This window comes from Lepus europaeus, chromosome 4 (assembly GCF_033115175.1).
Source record: "Lepus europaeus isolate LE1 chromosome 4, mLepTim1.pri, whole genome shotgun sequence".
Taxonomy (NCBI): Eukaryota; Metazoa; Chordata; class Mammalia; order Lagomorpha; family Leporidae; genus Lepus; species Lepus europaeus.
Genome location: NC_084830.1, coordinates 62972477 through 62984699, shown reverse-complemented (window position 1 = coordinate 62984699; position 12223 = coordinate 62972477). Strand labels below are relative to the sequence as shown.

The 12223-nt window shown below is 46.2% G+C and overlaps 1 protein-coding gene across 1 annotated transcript in view; it reads right to left on the bottom strand.

Moving 5' to 3' along the window:
- TPD52 (tumor protein D52) overlaps nucleotides 1–11791 on the bottom strand; it is a 266195-nt gene extending 254404 nt beyond the window's left edge. Inside the window, exon 1 of the mRNA XM_062188320.1 lies at nucleotides 11712–11791. Within this exon, the coding sequence (XP_062044304.1) occupies nucleotides 11712–11730 (19 nt within the window). The 5' untranslated portion in view covers nucleotides 11731–11791. The remainder of the gene's footprint in view (nucleotides 1–11711) is intronic.
- Nucleotides 11792–12223: the final 432 nt, after the last annotated feature.

The following is a 12223-nucleotide window of genomic DNA, read 5'->3' as shown; positions in this document are numbered from 1 at the left end:
GGAAGCAAAGAGAAAGTAAAGGACACTAAAGTCCCAGCCGTACAACTCAGGGAAGGAGCCAGCCCAAGAAGGGAACACAAACTCTTACCCTCACTAGTCAGCAAAGACCCTGCATAAAAAATCACACACTACTTTTCATCTATAAACTTCCTAACTTTTTTTGGAGAGACAGAGAGACACAGAGGGAGCGAGCACTCTCATCCACTAGGTTCACTCCTCAAATGCCTGCAACAGCAGGGGCTGGGCCTGGCCAAAGCTAGAAGCTGGGAACTCAATCCACTTGAGCCATCGCTGCTGCCTCCCAGGGTCTGCATTAGCAGGAAGATGAAGTCAGAGCCAGCGCCAGGCACTGAACCAAGTGCTCCAGTATGGGATACAGGCATCTTACTGTCCACGAGTAATTCTTCCCACCCCTCTCCCAAGGTAGTAACATCTGCAATGCAAAGGAAATAATCAAGAGAGGAAACAAGCAAATGGAACAGTAAGAAATATTTGCAAAAACATACATTCAATAAGGGATTAATGTCCATAATATAAAGAACTCCTGAAACAACTCAACAATAACAAATACTATCACTAAAAAATAGGGAAGGGCATTGAATAGATCTTCCTCCAAAGAAGAACCATGAATGACCAAGAAGTATACGTATAGAAGCTCAAAATCATTTAACATCAGAAAAATGCAAATCCAAACCACAGGAGAAATCACCTACTGCCTATTAGGATGGTCACTATCAAAACCAAACCAAACCAAGCAAAACAGAAAATAACAGGTATTTGTGAGGATACAGAGAAATTGGAACCTTGTGCACTCTCTTTGTGGGGATTTAACTTGATATAGATATTCTAGAAAATATGGAAGTTGCTCCAAAACTGAAAGAATAGAATTGTTATGTGCTCCAGCAATGCTACTTCTGAGTTTGTATCTGAAAGAATGATCTCAAAGAGATATCTGTGTTCCCTGGGCTCAGACCTAGGTGGCAGCAATATGGCTAAGAAGGTCAGGACCACTGGTAAGCACAGGACTTGCTATGGCGCCTCGCTCCTGAAAATGGGGAAGAAAGGTGAGCCAGTCAACATGCTAAGTATACTCTCGAAGAGACAAGCCATGGGAACCTGGCACTGTGGTTCTGCACGGAAACAGTAGCTGGTGGTGCCTAGACATACAACATCCCTTGGCCGTCACCATGAAGTCTGCCATCAGAAAACTAAATGAACTGAAAGACCAGTGAGGACACCACCACTTGGGACTCACCAGTCTATAGTAAACTGATTAATTTATATGACAACCCAAAAAGTGTTATCTACACACCCATGGTCATTGAGCATTGTTCATATCGACCAACAGCTGGAAGCAACCTCACTGGGTAATCCAAAATGGTACATATAGGCAAGAGAACGGTGTTCAGTCCTGTCACATGCTATAGTATCACTTTGAGGTCTTTATGCTGAGTGAAACAAGCCAGTCACAGCAAAGATCAATATTGCATGATTTCACTTATATGAGGTATGTAAAAGAGCTGCTCAGGAAGTAGAACAGTGGTTACGAGGGTCGAGAGGAGAAAGAAGGGAGAAATAATTGCTCAGGGGGCACAGGTGCAGTTTGGGGAGATGAAAACGCCCACAAGATCCATTATTCAAGGTACACACAGTCAGCACTGCTGTGGCTGCACACTGAAAAGGTGTCACCTTGATCCATTTTACATGTTTTTACCACAAGGGGGGGGGGGGGGCGATGATAATCATGCTTTCTAGATGGTGATTCAGCAACAAGCATCAAAGACCTTAAATATACCCACATCCTCTGACTTGTCTCAGAAAATCTTAAAACAATCTGTTAAGCATTATAATAGCTAAAATTGAAAGCAATGCATGGTCCAGCAGAGAAACAGTTAAATCACATTCAAATAATGGAAGGGTATAATCTTCAAAAATCATAGATTGGGGAAGTTTTTAAAATGATGTAAGATGTATAATAAATATCTAAAACAAGATAAAAATTGTATATATATGTAATATTTATAGTCTGACCCTAATGAACATACATTGGTGCAGTTGGTAAAGAAAGAGATCAAATTCTAATAAAAGAATGAGAAAGGAGGAGGGAGGAAAAGATATACAAACAGGATTTCTGTTGAATTTTCACCCAGACATGTTCATTTGGAAACAAAATCTGGCAAGAATAGCTAGGAAAAACCCAACAGGAAAAAAAAAAAAAAAAAGAAGAAGAAGAAGAAGAAATCAGGGGAGACTAGCTCTTCCAGACATTTTTAAAAAGATTTATTTATGGGGGTCAGCGCTGTGGCATAGCCAGTTGAGCTGCCGCCTGCAGGGTCGGCATCCCACATGAGCGCCAGTTCAAGTCCCGGCTACACCACTTCCAATACAGCTCCCTACTAATGTGCCTGGGAAAGCAGTGGAGGATGGCCCAAGTGCTTGGGCCCCTGCATTCATGTGGGATACCTGGAAGACGCTCCTGGATTCTGACTTCAGATTGGTTTAACTCCAGCCCTTGCGGCCATTTGGGGACTGAACCACTGGATGGAAGATCGTCTCTCTGACTCTCCATCTCCCTCTCTCTGTCACTCTGCCTTTCTGTACTTAATTTGAAAGTCAGAGTGACAGAGACAGAGAGAAACAAAGAGAAAGAGAGAGGTTCCATCCTCTGATTCACTCCCCAAATGGCTACAACAGCCACGGTTAGGTCAGGCTAAAGTCAGGAGCCAGGAACTTCCACATAGGTGGAAAGAATCCAAGTACCTGGGCCATCATTCACTGCTTCTCAGGTACATTAGCAGGAAGCTGGATCAGAAACTGAGCAGACCAGTCTGTCCCATGTTAGCGCTTAACCCACTGCACCACAATGCCCACCCTACAATAACTACAACAACTCCAATAGACTGGTTGCTGGCAAAGAACACATAGATCAAGGAGAATGAAAGGAATATAGAATTTAGTACATGACAACAGTCATATTTCAAATTAGTAGAGGAGAGACCCATTTGTCAAGGAATGGTGTTGGGCAGTTGGGTAGCCAGCTGCAGGGTGCAGAGGTTGTGGAGGTGTTAAGATTCATACCTCAAACTTTCTATCAAAATAAACTCCAGATGGATGAAAGAACCAAAAATAAAACCAAAATCATATAACTCAAACAGAGGAAGACATTTCTAGGAATAACTCAAAAACTACAGTCCATAAAAGACCCATCAATTAGTACTTCTGCTTGGGGAAAAAAATCACTATGAAGTCAAAAAAGAAATGACAAACTTGGAAAAAGGTATATTAACTCGTATCAGAGACACAGGCCTATCTTCTGTAACAGAGGCAGAAAAAACAAAGAGTGGAAAAATTAGCATAGGATAGAAAATGAAAAATAGATCTGAAACATATCAAAAGAAGTGCCAGCACTTTCATATTAAGAACAATATATTGGCAGGCGCCGTGGCTTAACAGGCTAATCCTCCGCCTTGTGGCGCCGGCACACCGGGTTCTAGTCCCGGTTGGGGCGCCGGATTCTATCCCGGTTGCCCCTCTTCCAGGTCAGCTCTCTGCTATGGCCCGGGAGTGCAGTGGAGGATGGCCCAAGTGCTTGGGCCCTGCACCCCATGGGAGACCGGGAGAAGCACCTGGCTCCTGGCTTCGGATCAGCGAGATGCGCTGGCCGCAGCGGCCATTGGAGGGTGAACCAACGGCAAAGGAAGACCTTTCTCTCTGTCTCTCTCACTATCCACTCTGCCTGTCAAAAAAAATATATATATATTGTTCTTAATATAATAAAGCATATGCTGAGAAGCCCCTTCTGCCCTGTAGGATGAGCAAAGATGAAAAGGTGCGAGTACCCCCTTGCCCCTGGGTGCAGGAAAACAGACACACCTGGTGGTAAAGTACAGTTGGCCACCCTTGTGCAGAACAGGATTTGGCACTATCAAAACTGAACAGTCACATGCTTTTAAAAAAATTCTTCTTATAGGCATACTGGCATTTTTACAAAATTACTTGCATACACAAACATACGTATACACATGCAACTCTGTTTTCATAGCAAAGTGTCAGGGTGAAGGGTTCAGAACACACCACCTAGAAACATCCCACTTTGGCATACAGACTCTTTTCAGCTAAAGGCACTTGGAAAACAGCCAGGATAAGAAGGATCCCCTACCTCCCCTGTTCTTCCTGAAAGAGGGAACTACCATGGGAAAGGAGACCTCCCTACACCAGGAGGAAACCCTGTTACACCAACCCTTGTCTTTAAGTTACTTTTCCACAACTGCTGCTCCTTATTCAATCTCCTATTTAAGCACTTAGGTCGGCCAGCGCCATGGCTCACTTGGCTAATCCTCCACCTGCGGCGCTGGCACCCCGGGTTCTAGTCCCAGTCGGGGCGCCGGATTCTGTCCCGGTTGCTCCTCTTCCAGTCCAGCTCTCTGCTGTGGCCCGGGAAGGCAGTGGAGGATGGTCCAAGTGCTTGGACCTTGCACCCACATGGGAGACCAGGAGAAGCACCTGGCTCCTGCCTTCAGATCGGTGCAGTGCTGGCTGTGGTGGCCATTAGGGGAGTGAACCAACGGAAGGAAGACCTTTCTCTCTGTCTCTGTCTCTCTCTCTCACTGTCTAACTCTGCCTGTCAAAAAAAAAAAAAAAGGCACTTAGGTCGCCCTGCTTCTTTGGATCTGACTGGTGTAAAGCTTCCACCTGCAGTGCCGGCATCCCATACGGGCAATGGTTCAAGTCCCAGGCTCCACTTCCACTCCAACCTATGGCCTGGGAAAAGAGGGCTCCCATGCACAGGTACAAATTACTAAACAAAGTTAGTATGCAAGCGCCTCCCCTTCAGGTTCAGTTCTCCAAGATCAAAATCCAGTCCAAACACATTACATGGAAAATTCTACAAATAAACAGGCCATTAGATTTAAATTGTGCGCCGTACTGAGCAGCATAATGAAATCTCACACTGTCCCACTCTATCTTGCCCAGGAGATGAATCATGATCCAGTGTATCTAGAGATATCTAGAGCAGATGATCCTCCTGACATATCACCAGACGGTCAAAGGCAGCCTAATGTTACACAATAATGCTGACATTCACCTTGCTTCATCTCATCACACGGGCACTGCATCACCTCACTTCCTCATACTGGTACAGTGAGATATTCCGAGAGAGATCACATTCACACCTAACTTTTATTGCAGTCTATTACTATGACTTCTAATTTATTGTTGTTCATCTCTTACTGTACCTAATTATAAATCAAATTTCATCACAGGGATGTATGCACAAAAACAATATAGTGTATATACGTGTGTGTGCGTGTGGTTTGCTACTATCCAGAGTCAAGCATCCACTGCGGGTCCTGGATCTCAGATAAGGGGGATGACTGTATGCTCTTCCCTTGTTAATCTGTTTCATGTCAGTTTCTCTCTTAGGCCTCAACCAGAAAACCCTGAGAGGGCAGAAGAGAAATTGTTTCTGTTTAGGAGATAAAACTTAAATTTGTCTATCAATAGGAAACAAGTCAAATAGTGCCTATTAGAATACATAAATTGTCACAAATGTATACAGACAGAAAAATAAAGATGTAAGATGGGAAAATGGCGCAGTGGTTAGGTCGCATCCCATACTGGAGTGCCTGGGTTCAAGTCTTGGCTCTGTTCCCTACTGCAGCTTTTTGTTAAAGCACACCCTGGAGTGGCAGGTGATGGTTCAAGTAGCTGGATACTTACCACCCTGCAAGTAGGACACCTGGACTGAGTTTCCAGTTCACAGCTCTGGCTTCAACCTGGGCCCTGTCCCAAACCCTGCAGGCATCAGGGGAATGAACCAGTGGGTAGAAGTTGTCAGTCTCTCTGTCTCTGTTTCTGTCTCTCTCTCTCAAATAACTAAATAAACAATAAGTTGTTCTACAGTAAGATTATGTTGAATGATCTCTAAAATATATTCTGTATTCAAGGGGCCAGTGCTGTGGCACAGTGGGTAAAGCCACCACCTGCAGCGCTGGCATCCCATATGGGCAGTGGTTCAAGTCCCAGGCTCCACTTCCAATCCAGCTTTCTGCTATGGCCTGGGAAAGGAGTACAAGATGGCCCAAGTCCTTGGACCCTGCACCCATGTGGGAGACCTGGAAGAAGCTCCTGGCTCCTGGCTTTGGATCAGCCCAGCTCCAGCTGTTGCAGCCATCTGGAGAGTGAACCAGCAGATGGAAGACCTCTCTCTCTTTCTGCCTCTGCCTCTCTGTAACTCTGCCTTTCAAATAAATAAATAAATCTTAAAAAAGGTAATACTTATAAAATATATACTGTATTCAAGTTAATAAAGTTAAGGTACTAAACATTTATGTGCTCCAGTTTATATAATATATTCACACCCACATATGTGTTTAAATATACACGTATGTACACATACATAATAGACTCTCCCTGGACAAAGATGACACTGGATACCCACAGCGAAGCCCCTGCAATATAGAAATGGGAAGGATATTACATTGTACAACACTGTAGTGATCTCCAGTTTTCTGTCACATATACTAATTATCTGTTAACAGTAATGAAAATGATGTTGAAGTGTATACTGTAAATGTAGTGAGCTTTAAAAAAGGTAAATTATAAAATGGTATATTTAACAAGAGATTATTATGCAATTTGTTAAAATAGATACATGGACAGGTATAAATTAGTACATTAATTATGATTTTTCCAGATTAGATTACATGTTACTTTATTTTTTCTCTACCTATTTCTGATTTTTCAAAAATGAACACCTATTCTTAGAAACAAACACATATTTTTACAATGTAATTTTTTTAAACGTCCTCTAAATCCCCTGGACATTTTCCTAAAACATATACGCAACTAAGATTATGGTTTCAGTACAGCTGGTACTCACTCAGTTTAAGTAAAGTTTAGGAAAACCTTCGAGAGATTTTCAACAGTTGTCAACAGTTAAAGCATAAACAACTAACCCCAAAAGGAAACTACAATAGTAGAATAGTCTTTGCTTACAACCAATGGTAGCATAGTTCAGGGGATGTGGGTGTTCTTTTCTTGTTTTGAACTGTGAGGTTATAGCATTTGTTTTTATTGCATGCACAGATGACTCTGTTTTGCCACCTTGCTAGAAGATCGTAACCCTGCCTACCGCACCTAACACACAGCCCCTAGGGACCAGGCAAGCAGGCCACATAAAAACATGCAGGAAATGAAGGAGAGCTAACAAAGACATTAGCACCATTTGGAAATTGAGACTGTTGAGGAAAGCAATTAATAGCTGGGGTGTACAGACATTCATAGGCAGAGCCTGCCAAGCAGACCCCCCAAATTGTAACCCCCTTCTTCTCTACATGTGCTTGGCCTCCAATCAGTGACAGGCAGTATTTCTGTTATTTCTAAGGCATAATTACAGGCTCAATTATAGTGCCATAGGACTGTGTTATTTGTTATGCATCCCCCTCCTCCCAGGTTTTTGGCCCCAGCAGCCTTGCCTCCTCCCCTTGACTTTTTTTTTTTCCTAAATTCAAGCTAATAAAATGCCTAGTAGCTAGGTGGCTGTCCTTTCAATACAGCAGCACTAAACTAAAGGTTACTACTAACATAAGAGAGTGCTTGAATATAAATATTTATTCAGCCTCATAAAAGGTAGTCAGGAGGCTTTTTACACAATGTATGCTCTAGTTAGCACACTGCTTTCAAAGTAGGAAACACCACACACAGTCAACGTGCTGAGCTGAGCTTAATGCTCAGGAAGTCCTGAAAGGCATCATGCAATCTTAGGTATTTTAAATCATTTGATATTTACTGAATGCTCAATGGGAGCGGAGTACAGTACTCAAGGTCTGCTGTAGGAGAAAGTAGAACGATGCTAGGATCTGGGCCAGACACTACAGAACAACATATTAAATGCTTGAAAACATTTTTAAACTTTATAGCTTTGTTAAATAAAATGGGTAGCAAAGGATAGATTTTGAAACCCACACAAAAAGAAGTCTAAGGAGACGTTTTCAATAGAAAAATGCATTTAGGACAAGAGACAGGGCACTTAATTTTGCATCTAGAGTTTTGGAGTGTGAGTGTGTGTGTGTTTCTGTGTGTGTTTAAGAAACTGATAAGCATGAGAAACTCCATGCATATAAAATCATCAGTTCTAAAAATTTCTGACTTGGTCTTAAATACTTTGCGAAAACCACAGTTCAAAAGATAATCACATGGGGCCAGCATTGTGAATGGCAAGTTAAGCTGCTACCTAAGACATTGGTATCCCCTCATAAGCGCAAGCCTATGGGCCTGGGAAAGCAGCAGAAGATGGCTCAAAAGCTTGGGTCCCTGCCACCCACATGGGAGACCCATGTGGGAGTTTCAGGCTCTTGGCTTCAGCCTGACCCAGCTGGGGCTGTTGTAGCCACTTGAAAAATGAACCAGCGGATGGAAGATCGATCTCTCTCTCTCTCTCTCTCTCTTTCCTCTCTCTCTGTAACTCTGCCTTTGAAATAAATAAATCTCAAAAAAGAGAGAGAACACAGAGTTTCATAAACTCTACTTGCTACCCAGTAAACACAGGGTTTAAAATCCCAGGTTCCACCCTACTCATTCTAAACCCCAGAGCGTTTAAATCTGAGCCATCCACTTATATACACACTTACCATCCAAGGCCCCTACAGCCTCATCAGCAACTTTCTTTGCTTAGCCAGAGTTCTGTTTCTTAAGAATAGACTGGGGTCCGGCGCCGTGGCTCAATAGGCTAATCCTTCACCTTGTGGCGCCGGCACACCGGGTGCTAGTCCTGGTCGGGGCACTGGATTCTGTCCCGGTTACCCCTCTCCCAGGCCAGCTCTCTGCTGTGGCCCGGGAGTACAGTGGAGGATGGCCCAAGTGCTTGGGCCCTGTACCCCATGGGAGACCAGGAGAAGCACCTGGCTCCTGCCATCGGATCAGCGCGGTGCACTGGCCGCAGTGTGCTGGCCGCGGCGGCCATTGGAGGGTGAACCAACGGCAAAGGAAGACCTTTCTCTCTCTCTCTCTCTCGCTGTCCACTCTGCCTGTCAAAAAAATAAATAAATTAAATAAATTTAAAAAAAAAAAAATAAGAATACACTGGGAAGAAAGGAACAAGAGGAAGAGGGGTCCAGTGCTTTGGTGCAGCGGGTTAACGCCCTGGCCTGAAGCACCAGCATCCCATATGGGCATCAGTTCGAGACCTGGTTGCTCCACTTCCTATCTGGCTATCTGCTATAGCCTAGGAAAGCAGTAGAAGATGACCCAAGTGCTTGGGTCCCTGCACCCACATGGCAGACCTGGAAGAAGCTCCTGGCTCCTGGCTTCAGATTGGCCCAGCTCTGGCCATTGCAGCCAATCGGGAAGTGAACCATCAGATGGAAGACTTCTCTCTGCCTCTCCTCTCTCTGTGTAACTCTTTCAAATAAATAAATTAATTTAAAAAAAAAAAAAAAAAGAGGAAGAGGGGAGCAAAGGGCTCTCTCGGAGGGACACAGAGGCTCCAGCTGCTGGAACCTGCCTTGGGCGCCTCTCCTCTCATGTCAGGCAGTCAGCAAATGTTTCTGAGCATTTCTGGGTTACGGGAACACAAGGTGAAAGGGTAGGGAGGCGGCCAGAAAGAAAAGCTGGCGAGTCCACGCGGTCCCACACAGGCAGTGTGGAGCAGGCCCGCTCACCTTCCCAAGGCAGGTGACTTCCAAGCAGTTGACCCAGCTCACCGCAGGGAGAGGTTAGCTGTCCCTGGGTGTCCCTTGTCAAACAAGCACCCACATAACTAACCAGAATCTCGACCAAGGAAGACGTATGAACATGAGAAGACAGAACAATCTTATCTTACAAGCCAAAGAAGCCATAAAATATCTTAGGCACCTTAAAAAAAAAAAAAATCTAGTCCTATAAAAACACACAAAGTATATTAGCAAGCTGGAACATTATAGAGGCATTTAATGATCGTGATTCTTGTCACCCAAGCTACAACCCAAAACCCATCAAAATAATCACTTCGTTCACCTAAATCAAACATATTTAATCCTTCCTAAGTACCTGTTATTCTAAAAACACGTTGCATATGATACCACAAAACAATTAATATAAAATATGAACATACACATTTGTCACCTATCCCACTGTCCCATTAAAAACCAGGCAGAATAATGCTGGCTTACACAGTGTGCCCCGGGCCTTCTAACAATACACACAAGGCTACTGACAAGCTTGCTAACTCTTAACACTGAGTGTCTACTATGTGCAAGTTATTACCTAACCAACCAAGGATGATCCAAAATGAAATGCTCCTAAACTCAAGCAGCTTAAAATCTAGACGGGAATGCATATGTGTACCTATACATACGCACAGTGGCTGCATAAATACATATTATACATAATGTTGCTAAGAATGGCATATGTGAAGCATGCAATTAACCTGAGGAGTATGAAGACAAGTACAAGGCTCCCAAGAGTCTCTTACAAGTTATCAAAAGTAAAATGGAATACATGGAATGCCATTATTTACATTAAAACTCTCGCATGGAGGCAGGCATTTAGGCGAGCAGTTGAGGTATCTTCATCTGACAAGGGAGTACCTGGGGTCAGGAAGCAGCTCTAGCTCCTGACTCCAGTTTTCCAAGAATGCAGACCCCGGGGAGGAGTGCTGATGGCTCAGATAATTTGGTTCCTGTCACCCATGTGGGACAGACCTGGACTGAGTGGGCTGTTGTGGGCAGCTGGGGAGTAAATCAGTGAATGGGAGTGCTTCCGTTCGTTCTCTGTCTCTCTGATAAATAAATTTTAAAACAACTCATGGGAAGGCAAATACTGGAGGGGAAAAAAAAAAGCAAAAAATAAAAAATAAAAACTATTGCATTAGGGCTTAAAACAGAAGTGATTCCCATCCCCACTTCCAAAGCATTATTTCTGTTCGTTAGCGTTTATTTAGCTCTTTAAAACCATGCCAGCCTCATCTGTGTGACAGTCACTGCTTTATTATCAGCCAGAAATCTCTAAGATGAAGCAACATTTAAATCTGGGGAAAAAAAAAAAAAAAAACATGCCCAGCTATTGCCACATCTCCAGCAGTGATTCTATTCTGGACAATCTGACTTGAGTTCCTGTCTTAAGAGAAAAGTGCATCCAAAGCTATGGTTAAATCAAACAGAGCAACCCAGGACCCTTCCCTTCTCCCCAGGAAACCCAGAGCCACGGCTTCGCAGTCTGGGGACACACGGTACACGCAGCCACCGCCGCAGCCACCACAAATCCTCCGCAGTAACTTCCAGGAGCACGGGAAGTCTCAACGTTGGGGCGGGGTAGGGGGTCGCGGTCCCCTCCGTGAGAGAGGAAAACGATCCACGGTCCCCGGCTCCTCCAGCGGCCCCGGGCACTTACAAGAGCCGGCGGCCCTGCGCTACTCCACCAGGCTTTACACCCCAAGCGCAACGCGATCGCCAGCCCCGGCCAGCGCCTTCGCCGCCTCCCAGAACCTTCTCTCCCTCGATCTCTCTCTCTCTCAGTCTGTTTCTCTCGCTCTCTCCATCTCCTTCACGCACACTCGCTCGCTCACACACACAGGCGGCCTCCTCGCTCCAGCTCCGCCGCCCCGGGATGCCGGCTGGCACTCGGCGAGACGCAAGTTGCCCCGCGCCGGCCGGGGACGCCAAGCTCCGCACCTGCTCCGGCTCGGCGCCGCCGAGCCCGCGCCCACCCGGAAGCCGCGGCGGCCGCCTCACCTTGCTCGCCGCGGTCCATGGCTCCCGCCCGCCGCCTCGCGTCCTCCGCGCCTCCGCCGCCCGCAGCCCGTCCGGCTCGGCCCGCCCGTCCGGCTCGGCCCGCCCGTCCGCCGCGCTGCGCCGAGCTCCTCCGCGCCTCCCGCGAAGTCCCCACCCCCAAAGGCGTCGGGCGCGGCGGCGCCGCCCGCGCTCGGCCGGGAGCGCCTTCCCGGGGCGTCACCCAACCACCTGACCCGGCCGACCTGTGCGCTCCGCCACGTCGGCGCAGGCGGGCGAGCGGGCGGCGCCGGGCGCGCTGGGCCGGGCGCGTCCCGGCCTCGGTGCGGGCGGGAAGCCTGCGCGGAGGAGGGAAGAGGGGGACCGCGGCGGGCTGGAGGCAGCCACGGAGGCCGCTGGGGGACCGGGGTGGGCGGCGTCTGCGGTGCACCCTCAAGTTCTTTATAAAATCAAAAGTTTCCTCCGAGGCCTGGGCGATGCCTTTTGTCCGCCTCTGCGGGCACCTGCTCTCATGT